The following is a 16,239-nucleotide window of genomic DNA, read 5'->3' on the forward strand; positions in this document are numbered from 1 at the left end:
ACTTTTTACTAATAATAACCTATATGCTCTCAAAATTTTCTCTATTGGTAGACATAGTCTCCCATTTCTGATGAAGAGCTTTGCTCTCGAGATACTGATGCTTCAGGGCTGCCCACATTCATTGTGTCAGTACATCCGTAGTCTTACATTTCCGTGGATTTCTGTTAGCATTTCCTGCCTAACTAATGGCCGTGTGCGCAGTCCAACGGGGACGTCACTGTTGGTCGAGGGAAAATCAAGTGGTGGTCTGACTAGCCAGAACTCGTAGGGAAAAGGCTTGGAACGGAGGCTCCTACTTGGAAATATTATCCCAGCCCCTACTGCTCTAAATCAAGTTACTCTTCATCATTTTGGCTCTCTTCGTAATGTGTCAGGTGACACATTGTTTCACTTGACAATCTGCAGTGAAGGAGTCCAGCTCATTGGATTGACCAGGATTTAAACTTTAGGAACTTAAGCAGCAACTCTGGGATCTCTGCTTTTATGATTGTAGTTGGGTGATCATGTTGACTGGGGTTTCAGTATTAAGGTAGGATTTCTACAGTCTGTTCTCACCCCCACGAGTAGCTTCTTGGCAGCCGGATGCCGAAGGATCCGGAGCCCTGGCCCCTCAGGAATGAGCACACACTCGGGAATTGTGTTCTCCGCTTCCTCTCCCCTGGGTAATTTGACCCACCATAAAAAGTAGGCCCACTGCAACCTGGCAATTGGTTTTTTTGAGCCACTGAAATAACTGATGTTCTGAGAATGATTGGAACAGATGTAGCTGTCTAGTTAGAGAGGATTTTGCTCTGTTCACAGTACATACACTTTGAGGGGAGTGGATAAATTTAATATCCTCGTGAAATATTCCAAAGCAGGAGGAGTTTTTTAAAGTTGAATTTCTGCTAACAGGGTTGAGAACTTCTGTAGCGGTAAGAAGTCAGTAGCGGGGGGTAGAATTTAATTTCAAGATTGCTGGATGAATTTATTTTGGTGACCACACTGAAAACACAACTCAGAAAGCATTCCTGCATTTAAATGGCAAGTTCAGAATTCCTGCCTGGAGCCATTCCTGCTCATTCAGCAGGTCTAAAAAATGAGGTTAGAGGTTACAGACCAGGAAAACATTTTAATCTATCTTCCTCTCTGTCTTCTTCTCAGACTGTTAAGAATTTGTGGGAGTGCTTCAAGAATTTACTTAAGATTTTCTTAGTCTCAGAGACATGAATAGCAGTGGGAGAGAGGTTTAAAACTTTGATAAGAAAGTAAAATGGTAAAATCAGAATATTGATACAATGTTGGCTAGAAACTTTCTTTATAAAGGTGATTTTAAGAGATATTTGAAAGGAAGAGATAACTGACTCTGGGTTTTTTTGGATGAAAGAAAGGGTTGACCTCATGAATTATTAAGTTAGGTGACTAACTTTACCCTTGCACATCTTCTAGAATGATGCTTCCAATCAACCCTAATTGACTGGGAACTGTATGTAGTCTGGCTTTCCTGCTTGCTTTCTAAGAGTGTATTTTTTGGTCCAGCATCATGCTAGTCAAGTATGCATGTTTAAATGAGTTTAGGGGCAGGATAACATGATACAACACAGATTTTGATTTTGGATTTACACTTAGGTTCAAATCCTAGCTCTGCCATTTACTACCTACTTAACTTGAAAAATTGTTTAACTTCTCTAGGTGGTGATTTACTAATACGTGGAATAAATGTGGTAATATCCAGGCCCAGAAGAGGAAAGACAATATTAAGTGCATTTAGTAAGCATTCAGTGAATGTTTGTTTTATGTCCCTAGTTAGTGGTTTCACAGCCCTTTGTTTATAGAATCTTAGGACATGAACTATCATCTCTTTCTATCAAATAATATTTTAAGTGTTGAAAATCAGAAGAAAGTATTTATACTATTATCCATGGACGGAAACTAATTGAGTATTTAAAAAATATATAACCAACGTATTAGCTTTCCTTTAAACGCTCTGAGAAGTATCTTATGGTCTTTGTTCTCTGTAGATATTTATGAGTTAAACGATTTCCTGTGGAGATTGTATTTTGTAGCCCCATTCAGTTTTCTGTGTATCGTGATGTCCTCTCAGAGGGACAGTGCTCGTGCGGCTCTTACGTTCTGTGCTGTCTGCTCCAGTCTGTGCACAGGCTGTCCTCCCTCTGTGGCTGCTTCACCTTGCTTTGCAGTGGTGTTAGACCTCAGAGGGATACATACAGAGGCTTCACTTCCCAAAGAAAGTGGTCAAATTTTTAATTTTAATTAGCATTTAAGCTAAATTTTTAACCTATTTCATGTTTGTTTTAGTTCCTTTGAAAGAAGTAGGCCTATTTAAGTCACTTTTAAAGCTGTTGAACGCATCATTTAAGCCTCCTTTCTTCCTCTTTGCCATGCTAGAGAGAAGAGGGTGAGAAATTCCCCGTGTGCTGCAGTGCTGCCCCGGACGTGATAGCAACTTAATCTCTCTTATCACAAGTCTCATTGATGTTTGCTTAGAGGAGCAGCTGGAAGTCTGCTTTATGTATGGCAACCTTTCATAAAGTTTATTCTTGGTAATAAAGCTCCTGGGGTAAGAGCCAGGCTATTATAAGAGACAGTCCTCTCTCTGAACAAGAGTATTTTATTTTGTCAGCTGGAGTTAGTGTTTGAGTATCTTGTTCTTGTGACAGTAGGCTGGAGAGTAAGGCAAACTGTCTCTGAAGGGTGTTTTTCCACTGTCATGATTAGTGTCTTTTACTGGAAATGAGAATTCTGCTGAAAGATTTTTAATGCGAAGACAGCAGTTACTTCAGTTGTTAGCCAGTGAATTAACTTGTGATTTTTTAGTACTTCAGTGAAAGAAAACATATTAGACTCTTTCATAACCTCGAGACCTCATTGAATTTCTTCTACTTGTTTTACATATTTAACTTTTCTCTTTGAAATTCATCAGTAGGGGAAAAAAATAGGGAGCACATCATTTATTCATTTTCTGCCTTCCCTTGTGTTAATGTCGTGTCAGGCACAGAGGCAAACATTGGTTTATTAATCCAGGTGATGTTTAGTGAGTATGCACTCTATTGCTCTAGTGATGCTTTAGTTTAGTATATATTTTTTTTAATGGATCACTTATTTTGTGATTTTAATTTGGTGGATTGCAGATAACAGTCAAGAAGGACTAAGACGCCAAAACAGGTTTTTTTTTTTGTTTTTTTTTTTTTGCGGTACGCGGGCCTCTCACTGTTGTGGCCTCTCCCGCTGCGGAGCGCAGGCTCAGCGGCCATGGCTCACGGGCCCAGCCTCTCCGCAGCACGTGGGATCTTCCCGGACCTGGCCACGAACCCGTGTCCCCTGCATTGGCAGGCGGACTCTCACCCACTGCGCCACCAGGGAAGCCCCCGAAATAGGTTATTTTTTATGATAAGGATGAGAATACTGTTGCCGCTTCACCTTATATCTTATCAGAACCTGCTACATTTACATAGTACTTTTTGTTGCGTTATCTGATTTGAAGGTTAGGACAATCGTGTGAATTCTGCAGTGTGCAGGGTAATAGCCCTTTTCATAGATAAGAAAATCGAGGCTCAGGTAGATGAAATGGTTTGCTCTCAGTTACTTGAAGTGATAAATCTTGGACTCTCAGAGCGCAGATTTTCTGACTTCTTTTTCTGCACTATTGAAAGAGACTGCAGAGCGTTGTTACTCAGAATTTATTGGGAGATAGTTGTGATAACGATTATTGTTTGGTTTCTGACTTACTGAAAATGAAAGCTGTCACTTTGGGACTGCTTGTTAGTGCTGGTCCAGTGGCCGGCAGCAGCGAGTGACAGGCACAGACAGAGTGATTGGGCAGAGCGGTGGGCAGACGCGCATCGGGGCTTGGGGCTCTGCCCCCAAGTGTCGTAGGCTGGGAGCCCTGCCCTGTGTGTTTCAGCAGAGTCCAGGTGCTCTCCTTGTCACCACGTCATGTAATCATTGCCTTAGAAATGATTCTCTTGGAAAATTTTACATGAAGGAAGTTTCATTAAAAGTGTTTGCTTGCTGCATTTGGAAAATTAAGATACTACCTGAATTCTTTATGATCCTGGAGAAGCATTGCCATGTGAGCCTCTTGGAAGTCTAAGATTTGTACTAATGGTACTCTATACTGGCTTCATCCCTGTTAACTTCAGTGTTACAACCCCATATATGCTGCTTACTAGTCAGTCCGTCACCTTTCAGCTGGTTTCATTGAGACTCACCTCTCTGCAGTACCCACCACAGGTTTTGTCTCCGACCCTCTGAAGTATTGGCATCACCATCTCTAGTAGAGAAATAAGATCCAGCCCTGCCTGAGGCAGAGGCAGCCCTGGAGGCACTGGTCCGTCGGGGGAGGGAGGGGGGTCAAGAGGTAACACACTCGGGGTGACCCCTGACACCTAGAGTGTGAAGCAGGCAGACGGAACGTCCACAAGGGTAAGGACGACAAGAACTTGTGGGTGCCTTTCCCCCGCTTCCTTCCTCCGTTTCTCTGTCCCGAGAAGGAGCTTCCCTAGCTGTCTCAGTGCCCCTGCTCCGCAAGTCACTTTATGTTAGTGAGATTTAATTGATAAATGGTTGTGGAAACGAATAAACGTATCGGGTAATGCGTCTTAGACACACGGTGTGTGCTTGATTCCTCTGTGAATAGGGAGAAGTGCTTTGCTGATCTGTGCAGAGTGCTTTGCTCTTTTAATGTACAATCAGTGCTTCCTATTCATCATTCTCCAGGAATTTCTTAATTAGCACCTCTGAGCCACAGTAGTATAATCTTTTTTTTTTTTTTTTTTGGCCACACCATGCGGCATGTGGGATCCTAGTTCCCCCACCAGGGATCGAACCCGGGCCCTGACAGTGAAAGTGCCAAGTCCTAACCATTGGGCCGCCAGGGATTTCCCTATAATTAATGTTTATGATGCTAATCTCAAATCCTTTCAGGGCTTCCAGGTTAAGGAGCAATTAAACTGTTTGGTTATCTTTTAATGATGAAAATATCTTACTGAATTTTAGTTCTTATAAAGCTGGTAATTTTAGGTGGGTCAAGGCCAGGACATTTGACTTCTGGCATTACCACAAACCATGCTGCATAATTTATTTTTATGTATTTCTTAAGTCGTTGAGTGGTAAATTTGGTAAGGAGACACTTGTTTTGGAAAATTTGTCCTTTTATTCCATAAGTGGAAAGTGGAAAAAGTAGAATACAAAACAGTACATTGGGTTAATAGTAATGGTATTGTAATAAATAATGTATAACTGCATTTCAGAATTGGAAAGCTGTAAACAGATATTACAGTAGTAACCTATGGATGGTTATTTTTGTAGGAAGAAAAAGTTATTTAAAAACAAAATATTCTTATGTTCAACAAGCTAATTCCACAATAAGAATGTGTTTTGTTCATACTTATGCACTAAGAACACACTTTCTTTTATGGGTGAATTTGTACTTCATTGTCGTGAAGTTTGTAGTTGTGGTGGGATGTCTTTATTGCTACATCTCAAAAGCAGTCCCATCCCACCGAGGGCTCCTTGTTTGTCTGCTGAGGCTTTTACTTTTAAAAACTCTTCCTTTTCCTAAGTAGTAACCTCAAAAAGCTTGTCCCTTTTCACTGCTCCTGCCCTTTTCTGCGCTCACTGACCACAAACATGTGCTTGTAATCCTAGGAAGTGTTTATTTCACAGAAAAATAAAGCTTTATTGTGAGTACATGTTGGCTTCAATCATTAATTAGAGTTGTGTTACTAAAAATTTAAATATGGTCATAGTCTAAAAATATGTTGTTTTGTGGTGAATATAGTTTGGCACTAAAAAACAATTTGTGGCTAAATTACTTGTGCAAAACTACTATAGATGATTTATTGGTAAGAACGATAAGTTTGTGTTTGATGGTGCTTCTGGGTTCTTTTCAGCTTGCATGTTTTTGTATAAGTTGTGCATGAATTCTGTTTTCAGTATTCAGTAGATTGATTATCTCACCTGAGATTCCAAAATTAGTTTCCTTTTTTTAGTAAGACGCATTTTCTTAAACATTTAGGTATCTGTTCATAGTGTCCTGTTCACTGAAGTCTTATTTAGAAAGGGTAGGAGAAGAGCAAAAAATATGGGGAAAGATTGTTTTCAGGATCATATGGTCTTGTAATCCATCATGGTAGATCCTTGTAAGTTAACTTTTCCTTTTGAATTTCATTAATTTGAATTTAATACTACCCACTTTCCCCACCAAAGCCTAGCTGTATTTAAAAACTGTTCATGGTTGATCCCAACGGTATTTAAATGTATCTGAACTTTTGATTGCTGGCACTTTGGTCATTAATCACCATTTTAAAAGAAAGCCATTTTTTAAAATACAATTTTGTTAACTAAAAAAGTGAACGATTGTACTTGATGTGTTTCTAAGGTCTCTTTCAACTGTAAGATGAAGTATGTGATAAACTGTTTCTCTGTAAGAGGCTCTTTAATGCTTGGTTTCTTCCTCCTTGTGCCTGGGTCCATGCAAAGGCAGTTGAACTTACGCACTTTTCTTGAAAATTGGGTAAAAGGGGACATTGTAATGTTAAAACAGATGTATCAATATATTTTGAAGTACAATTACAGAGAGAGATGGAGAGAGAGAGAGAGAGAGCGAGAGAGAGAGTGTTTAAGCTAAAGGAGCTATAGTCAGAGGACTTACTGTTGAACACAGCCCTGTCTGTATACCCCCGGATTCCCAAGGGTATTTGCATGTATTGTGTGTTGTTAGGGCTTCTTGGTGTGGAAAAGTCTGAGAAACTGCTTGAGTCTCTGGGCTAGTGTGCCATCGTAATTGCTAATTATACATCATACTTACCCTAGTTAAGACTGAGGCAAATAGGAATTTAATTCTTTTTTACATTTTCTTAGAGGAAAGTTTTAGACATATACACAAATATACAGATATACTACAAATAGTCTGTTGGTCACCTATGTAACCATCATTCATCTTCAACAAATATCAACTCATGCTAATCTTTAGGAATTTAATTTTATGTATATTTGCTAAGATTTGCCAAGATAAGCATCTGTAAGGTCAAGGTACTGACATCAGAAGCATTTCTGAGCAAAGATGTTGCAGTTGGTGGGCGGGTAGGACCGTGCTCAGCTGTTGTATAAGCTGCATAAATAGTATCATCTTGACTTTAATCTTTCGGTTGTTCAGAGGTAGTGTGCATATTTCTCTGTAACCCTTGGAAACTTGCCAGAATAATTTGTATCAGCCCGATCATGGCACCTTGACTCTGAATAGTCCATGAATAAAAGCAGCGAGTTGAGAGTAGACGCTTGTTGGATACAGCCATTGAGAAGGAAAATCGTCATTTTCAATTTTAAAAACTTGGGAGTACTACGTGGTTAATGTTTTGGAGACCATAAAATCCGTTTCACTTTTCATCTATTTGGAAATACATTTTACAGACATCAGAACGTAGAGTCAGACAGACCTGGGTTCAAATCTCAGCTGGCCCGAATTACCTGCCCTTTGAATCTCACTTCTTTCAAATGTAAAATGGGGATAGGGATTGTTGTGTGAATTCAATGAAATGATATGTTAAATACTGATCATCTTAAAATATCATTTACACTCTGTAGTTGAGTACTAGTAGGAGTACTCAGGAGTGTGTCCTGAGTTCAGGTCTCAGATAGGTTTGTGTAACTGAAGTGAGGAGGAATACTAAACAGTCCCAAGGCCACTGGGAAAGGAGAGCTAATCTTTATCTTGTCATATCTGACTTTCTGGCTGGTAGGTATAAGATCTCAAGATACCATGGAAGATCTAAAGATAAAAATGTTTCATTATGTTTGAACAAATATTGTATTGAAACAAAGCATCGGGAAAATAATGCCTCACAATGATTTGTTATCAAATAATTACAGCAAACTCTGGCCTGTTCTATTCTAACTGCACTATTGAGTGAATTCTCAAGTTCAAGTAAAACTAGCAACATTGGACTGAGTATGGAGTTCCACGGCAACTGCAAAAGAGTTTTTCAGGTACCAGTATTTTTGTTCTTGTGTTTTAATTATTAGATCACTCACTTTTCACTCAATTTGTTGCTAATGGAGTGAGGACATTGCTTTTATCTAGTTGAACAATAGCCTATACTTGAAGGTTTGCGTTGTGATTTCACAGGATATAGTAAAGCGATAGGTATGGTGAACATAGTTGACGGTTTAAGATTATTTGTTTAATTCTAGTCTTAAAAAGGAAATGCTACTATTAAGACCCTTAGCTTATTAATTTTGTTCTTATTGTGTTTAGATAGAACTAATTCAATTGGTGGGACTCCGCTGGCCTTAAAAATAGGCCTGGCTATATGCCAGAGAGGGCTGTGTATTTCAGTGTTATTGCAGATGGTGTGGCCTCTTTGTTTCGTGTGTATTGTTTGGCTCTGAAGTAAAGTTGTGTGAAGGCACTGGTTTCAATCCGAGGGCTCCCACTGAAGCTGCTGAGCCCTCAGCTCTGTCGTGGTCGTCAAGACCTGCTTCTCTAGCGAGTGGCATTTATGTGACGGTAAATGTATTCAGACCGGCATCACTGTAACGTAAAAGCAGGCCTAAAAATGGAAGATGTCCTTGAAGAAGCGATATTTTCTGTTGGAAGCTTTAAGGTTTTTATTTGTTTGTTTTGTTTTATGGTTCTAAAAGGGAACATATCTTGAATAAGCTTTAGATACAAAAACACGTTTGGTTAATTTACTGCAGGAAGAAGACCTCCGTCAGATCTTCCTGCTGACGGTGGAAGTCCTGCAGGAATTCAGCAGGCGGGAGCACCTCAGCGCCCAGATGTCATCCGTGTTCCAGCGCTACCTGGCCCTCGCCAACCAAGTCCTGAGCTGGAACTTCCTTCCTCCAAACTATATCCTTTCAACAACCGAACGGTTTATGTGTGGTCACTTTCATAGATTGAATTAATTATGGCTTAAAAGTACTTTATCTCTGCAGATTTATGAAACATGTTGTTTGAAAGAAAATAAGAATCTTTTAGAAATGGAATTTTACTTTATTTTATAATACCACAATGCAGTAGAGTACTTAGAAAATTTTCAGTTTCATTCATAACTTTGTAGAAGAGGGTTGAATAAATGAAAACATTTGGTGGGTCATTGGGCTGTTGCTAACCAAGGGATAGGAGTATGCCTTAGGAAGGGAAGGGAAAAAGGTGGGAAGTGCATTCTACCAAGAAACGGAATCATTTTCTCCTGTAACATGTAAATTCCATTCAGATTTTGACTGACTTTCCTTAAGGCGGGTTTGGAGTTCTCTATTTGATCTTTGTGGATTACAGTTGCTCAAGTGTAGATAATAAGGTAGTAACATGTTTACCCTTCGGAGAGTGTTCCCAGTATAAAAGTAGGAAAAGTCCATTTCTAGCAGGTTATTTATTAGGAATACAAATTAAGTTTAAATAGGTTATATTATAGATACAAAGTGTCTACCTTTTTATCATTTACTAAAGTGGAGAAATTTGTGTTAGAAATGGAATTCTAGTTCAGAGTTTATGATTTGCTTTTCTAGAAATGGAATTCTAGTTCAGAGTTTATGATTTGCTTTTCTAGAACATTGCTACCGTGATAGATTAAAAGCAGTCATGTACGGTGGGCTGCCCGTATGTATCATAGTTGAGTCACACAGATCCAGGCTCAAGGTTCAGCCAATCTCAGGCAGGTTACTTAACGTCTCTGAGTCTCAGTTTCTCCAAATGTAAAATGAGGATATGGATTGTTGAGTGAATTGAAGGAAACAATACATTTAAAATACACTCAGGAGTTAGCTCCTGTTTATTGAGCTCTTGGTAGCCTCCTTGAAGTCTCCTCCTCAGCTTGCTGTGCTGTGCTGTTTCTTCTTGATCTGGTATACTGCTTATGGTATAGGAAATTACAGGAAGTTTACTTTAACCTGTTCTAGGTATTGTTAATAGGAGGACAGCGGTGGGGGTCTATTTAGGAGAAAAGGGCAGATGATAAGCAAATAGGACATAGATATCCAGCCACTTGAGAGATGAGGATGAGCCGGGAGCCCTGCACTCACCGACACATATCTGAGCTAATTACCTGGGCTGTAAACTGTGAGCTTTTTAAGGGGGCAGGGGCGGGGTGTAACTCTTTCTTCTGTTTTCAAGCTAATAATTCATGTAATAGAAAATGAGTTGTAAGATGCCATGTAGGGTGCGAGGTCTCTGACGGGAGCCCCGAGTTCTCAGTTCTTTCTCAGAGGCGGTCGTGGTGAGTGGCTGCCTTGCAGGGCAGAGCTCACAGGGAGGCTAGTCATGCCCCCTTCTACCCTAGTCGCTAATCCTCCTTCTGCTAATAGTCAATTTTATATCTTCAGTATATTCCTTTTGGCTGGTAAGAGGCACATATTTTCTTAGGTTTGCTTTTAAAAAATTTTCCCCTTTGTGTTTTGCTATCTAATTTTTGCTCTAGTTTTTGTTAGGGAAAAAAAAGATGTTGAAAAACTTTGAGACAGATTTAAAAAGTAACAGGCCATATGGAGCTATCAAAACATTAATTATATATGGGAAAATCAAGGAAAGTTACACTGCATATATTGTAGCCAATTTTAAAGTCTCTGTTTTAGGGGAAAATTCAGTTGGCTGAAAAGTGACTGTTTTGTAAAGGGAAACAGTGCTCTGGGAGTTTGGAAACAAAGTTTGTCTAAAGATACACATAAAATATTTTTATAAAGCATGTAGATAAAGCTTTGGAAAACTTGTCATCTAAAAATGATAGGCAGGACTACAGTGTTGCTGAAGGAAAGAATTCATCGTTTAAAGAAAAGTAGATCTTGCTCTTGATGTACAATGTTCTGTTTCATGGCTTACAAGTGAGCTTCTTTGTGCCTATATGTGTTCCTACCGCAGCCATTTGTTGGGTAACAGCTACAGTTAAGCATTCCTTCCTTTAAGTGGATTAGCTTAAGTGTAGGACAAGAATATGGCAATGGAATTAAATGAAGCTGCGTTGTCAGTGCTAACTAAGAAAACTAGTTTCAGGGAACCCAATTCTGCCATAATTTCTAATTTTGGCGATTACTTGCTGATCTGCTGTTCAATAAGCTGGGAAGGAGTTCAATAATTATTTAGTTTTTTAAATTAATTAATTAATTAATTTTTGGCAGCGTTGTGTCTCCGTTGCTGCGCGCGGCTTTCTCTAGTTGCAGCGAGCGGGGGCTACTCTCCATTGTGGTGCACGGGCTTCTCATTGTCGTGGCTTCTCTTATTGCAGAGCACCGACTCTAGGCACACGGGCTTCAGTAGTTGTGGCATGCGGGCTCAGTAGTTGTAGCTTGCGGGCTCTAGAACGCAGACTCATTAGTTGTGGCGTATGGGCTTAGTTGCTCCATGGTATGTGGGTTCTTCCTGGACCAGGGATCGAACCCTTGTCCCCTGAAGTGGCAGGCGGATTTTTAACCACTGCACCACCAGGGAAGTCCCAATTATTTAGTTTTATACCTTGAAAAAGGTCTAATGATCATATTTAACTTAATTAATATATTGAGTTGATGTCTTTTTAAAATACGATTTGTCTTTTAGGATAGACAGAATAGCAAGTAGACCTTGTAAAAAATACGTTGTGTGCTTTGTATCACATCTATTTGATCATTTAGAATAGTAAAATGAGTCTGTGTTAAATTACCAGTATCAGTTCCTATTCATAATTTTTGTAATCTATCTTTTTTGTATCTTTTTATTTTGAAGTAATTTTAAGCATGCAGGAAATACTACAAGGGTAGTTGAGAGAATTGCCGTATGCCCTTTACCAAGATTCACCGGCTGTTAACATTTTGTCCCATTTCTTACTCTTCCTGTCTCTGTCTCTTATTACACACACACACACACACACACACACACGTGTATGTGCGTTTGTATGACAGTATGTGTATATTTAAACACATTTCTTCTGAATCATTTGAGAGCACTTGCAGACATTATACCCATATACCTCTGAGTACTTCACTGTTTGTTTTCTTGTGATCAAGAATTTTCAAATTGCACTGCGGTTCTTATAGGAGAATGTCTTACAAAACTCTAGTATGATTTTCAAAACCAAGAATTTAATGTTGACACATTGTTATTATCTAATCTGCAGTCCATATTCAAATATTGTCAGTTGTCTCACTAATACCTTTTGTAACTGTTTTCAGTACTTTGTATTTAGTTGTCCTAAGTCATCTTTGATCTGGAAAGCTCCTCAGCTTTTCTTTGTCTTTCATGAATTTGACATATTTGATGTGTATAGATCAATTACTTTAAAAAAATACCCCTCAGTTTGGGTCTGTTGGATGTTCCCTCCTGATAGTTCTGGGTTATTCATTTTCGTAGGACTACTGAGTAGTGGTTCCTTTATGTCAGGAGGAGTGTGATCCAGTTTGTCCCATTTGCGGGGAGCGGGGGGGTTTCTCTTTGATCTTTTGGTTAAGGTGGTGTGTGCCAGGTTTTTCCATTGTAAAGTTGCTGTTTCTTTTTGTAATTAATAAATGATTTGTGGTGTTATACTTTATATAAATATCCTGTTCCTCCTAAAATTTCAACCATTAGTTCTAGCATCCCTTGGTACTCCTGGCCTGAAACAGTTGGTGCGGTCGTTGCACATTGGTGAGTTTTCTGATCCCATCATCTCCTTTTGTGCTTATTTGCAGCTTTCTGCCATAAAGAAGAGGTTTCCTTTCGTCATTGATTTATTCATTTATATCAGTATTGACTCAGGGATTCTTCTTCTTCAGAATGGATTGTGGTCTGTTGCTGTCATTGTGTATTTTGCTGCCCATGTTGTGCCAGGTCTGGCCCTTGTCAGCTGCCTTCTGTGTCCTTTTGGTTTGTCCCACTGTTCTAAGTTTTAACTGAAACAACCTGGGTTTAAATTTTTAGGAATGAATGACTTATTTTAGATGTTCTATGAAGAGTTCACTCTAATTATTTAAAAGTTTTCTTTTAAATGTTAAGAAATTTAAACACTGAGTTCCCTTAAACAAAATATCTGCATGGACCCACTTTGTCTGTGCCTGTGCTCAGGTAGTGTCCGTTGCAGTGATAATTGGTTATTTTCTAGGACAGCTTTATTGAGATGTATTTCACATACCAAACCATCTGCCCATTTAAAGGATACAATTCAGTGGTTCTTTGTGCGATCATAGACTTGTACAGCACGACTGTCGTTAACATTAGAACATTTTCATGACCCCAAAAAAGAAGCCCTTGTATCTGTTAGTGGTCATTCCCTGTTTCCCCCAAATTCACCAGCCCATGTCACTCACTCATCTCCTTTCTGTCTCTATGCTGGACATTTCATGTAAATCGAGTCATATAATATATGGTCTTTTGTGACTGGCTTTCATTTAGCCTGATGTTTTCAGGATTCATTCATATTGTAGCATGCATCAGCACTTCATTCCTTTTTATTGCCACATAATATTCTGTTGTAAGGATAGGCCATATTTTTATTTATTCATTGATTAGTTGATTGACAGTTGGATTGTTTCAACTTTTTGGCTATTATGAATAATGCTGCTATGAACATTCCTGTGTAGTACAAGTTTTTGTGTGGACTTAATATTTTCATTCCTCTTGGGTATACCTAGGAGTGGAATTGCTGGATCATAAGGAAACTCATTGTTTAACCTTTTGAGGAACTGCCAAGCTGCTTTCCAAGGTGGCTGTACCATTTTACAGTCCCAGTAGCATTATATGAGGGTTCCAATTTCTCCACATCCTGGTCAACACTTGTTATCTGTTTTTTGTTTATAACTGTCTTATTTCGTATGGAGTGGTATCTCATTGTGATTTTGATTTGCATTACCCTCGTGGTTAATGTATCAAACATCTTTTTTGTGGTCATGGGCCATTCGTGTATCTTCTTTGAGGAAATGTTTATTCATATCCTTTGTCCATTTTTAAATTGGGTTATTTGTCTCTTTAAAATTGAGTTGTAACAATTTTTTATATCTTCGGATAAAAGTCCCTTAGCAGATAAATGATTTTCAAATATGTCCTCCCTTTCTGTGAGTTGTATTTTTACCTTGTTTTTTTAAACATTCATTCATTCATTCATTCATTTATTCATTTATGGATGGCTGCATTGGGTCTTCGTTGCGATGTGCAGGCTTCTCATTGCAGTGGCTTCTCTTGTTGCGGAGCATGGGCTCCAGGTGCCAGGCTTTAGTAGTTGCGGCATGCCGGCTCAGTAGTTGTGGCTCAGGGGCTCTAGAGCGCAGGCTCAGTAGTTGTGGTGCACGGACTTAGTTGCTCTGCGGCATGTGGGATCTTCCCGGACCAGGGCTCGAACCCGTGTCCCCTTCATTGGCAGGCAGATTCTTAACCACTGCGCCACCAGGGAAGTCCCTGTTTTTACTTTTTTATGGTGAACTTTGAAGCACAGAAAGTTTTAATTTTTATGATATTTAATTTATGTCTTTTTTTCTCTTGTTGTCTTGTCTCAGAAACCATTGCCTGATCCAAGGCCATGAAGACTTATGCCAGTGTTCTTTTCTAAGACTGACTTCTTACATATAGGCTCTTATATTGAGGTCTTTGATCCATTTTGAGTTAATTTCTGTATATCATGAGAAATAATGATGCAACTTGATTCTGTTGCATGTGGATATCCAGTTATCCTAGCAGATCACTGACGGTGGATGAGAAGGAGGAAGAGTCTGGTGGAGTAGGAAGCACTGGAGAGAGAGTGGTGGTGGGCGGTGACTGACTGCAACTTCGTTGCCCTAACGTCATTTGTGGGTTATTCGTCTTTTTAAGATTTATGAGTTGTGGGACTTCCCTGGTGGTTTAGTGGTTAAGACTTTGCCTTCCAGTGTAGGGGATGCGGGTTTGACCCCTGGTAGGGGAGCTAAGATCCCACGTGCCTTGCAGCCAAAAAACGAAAACATAAAAGAGAAGCAATGTTGTAACAAATTAAATTCAATAAAGACTTTAAAAATGGTCCACATAGGGGCTTCTCTGGTGGCACAGTGGTTAAGAATTCACCTGCCAGTGCAGGGGACACGGGTTTGAGCCCTGGTCCGGGAAGATCCCACATGCTGCAAAGCTACTAAGCTTGTGGACCACAACTACTGAGCCTGTGCTCTAGAGCCCATGAGCCACAACTACTGAGCCCACGCGCCTAGAGCCTGTGCTCTGCAGCAAGAGAAGCCACCGCAACGAGAAGCCTGCGCACGGCAACGAAGAGTAGCCCCCGCTCACCTCAACTAGAGAAAGCCTGTGCACAGCAACGAGGACCCAATGCAGCCAAAAATAAATAAATAAAAGAAAAAATTTTTAAATAAATAAATAAAAATGGTCCACATCAAAAAAAATCTTTAAAAAGAAAAGATTTATGGGTTATAAGAGTTCTTTGTGAACTCTGAATATATAACACAAATTCTTTAGTGGATGTATGATTCTCACATATTTTCTCCCATTCGGTGGTTGTCTTCTTTCTTGATGATGTCCTTTGAAACATAGAAATTTTTAATTTTGTTGATGTCCAATTTATCTATTTTTTCTTTTGTTGCTTTTGATATATTTAAGATGGCTTTGCATAATCCAAGGTCACAAAGATTTTTTAAAATAGACTTTTGTTTTTTAGAGCAGTTTTCGGTTCATAGCACTCTTGAGCAGGAGGTACAGAAAGTTCCCATGTGCCCTCTCCCCGACACGTGCATGGTCTTCCGTCATCACCACCCTACCAGAGGGGGGCTTTTTTTTATAATGGAAGAACCTGTATTGACACATCATTGTCCCCAAAGTCCGTAGTTTACATTAAGGGTCACTCTTGGTGTTCTGTAGGTTTGGACAAATGTACAATGACATGTATCCACGTTGCTGTCTCACATAGAGTAGTTTCACTGCCCTGCAAGTCCTTTGTGATCCACCTGTTCACCCCTTCCTCTCCCCGTACGCTAGGGACCCGCTGATCTGTTCACTGTCTCCACAGTTGTGCCTTTTCCAGAACGCCATATGGTTGGGATCATACAGTGTGTAGCCTTTTCAGATGGGCTTTCCCCGAGTCACATGCAATTAAGGTTCCTCCATGCTCCTCCATGGCTGATAGCTGATTTCTTTATATCGCTGATTAATATTCCACTGCCTGGATGACAGTGGACTCAGCCATTCCACCAATGAAGGACAGCTTGGTTGCTTCCAAGTTTTGGCAGTTATGAATAAACATGTGTGTGCAGGTTTTTGTGTGGATATAAAATTTCAGCTCCTTTTGGTAAATTCCAAGGAGTGCAATTGCTGGATTGTTTGGT

General features: G+C 39.6%; 1 protein-coding gene across 4 annotated transcripts in view; it reads left to right on the forward strand.

Moving 5' to 3' along the window:
* Positions 1-16,239, forward strand: part of XPO4 (exportin 4) — a 103,510-nt gene that overhangs the window by 26,515 nt on the left and 60,756 nt on the right. For 3 of the 4 annotated variants that reach the window (XM_033409356.2, XM_049701248.1, XM_049701246.1), the window contains exons 5-6: positions 7,873-7,989; positions 8,701-8,854. The exons of the other annotated variant lie outside the window; for it this stretch is intronic. In XM_033409356.2, coding sequence (XP_033265247.1) covers positions 7,873-7,989; positions 8,701-8,854 — 271 coding nt within the window. The remainder of the gene's footprint in view (positions 1-7,872; positions 7,990-8,700; positions 8,855-16,239) is intronic. 4 annotated transcript variants of the gene reach the window in all.

Source organism: Orcinus orca, chromosome 18, assembly GCF_937001465.1.
Source record: "Orcinus orca chromosome 18, mOrcOrc1.1, whole genome shotgun sequence".
In the NCBI taxonomy this organism is placed as follows: Eukaryota; Metazoa; Chordata; class Mammalia; order Artiodactyla; family Delphinidae; genus Orcinus; species Orcinus orca.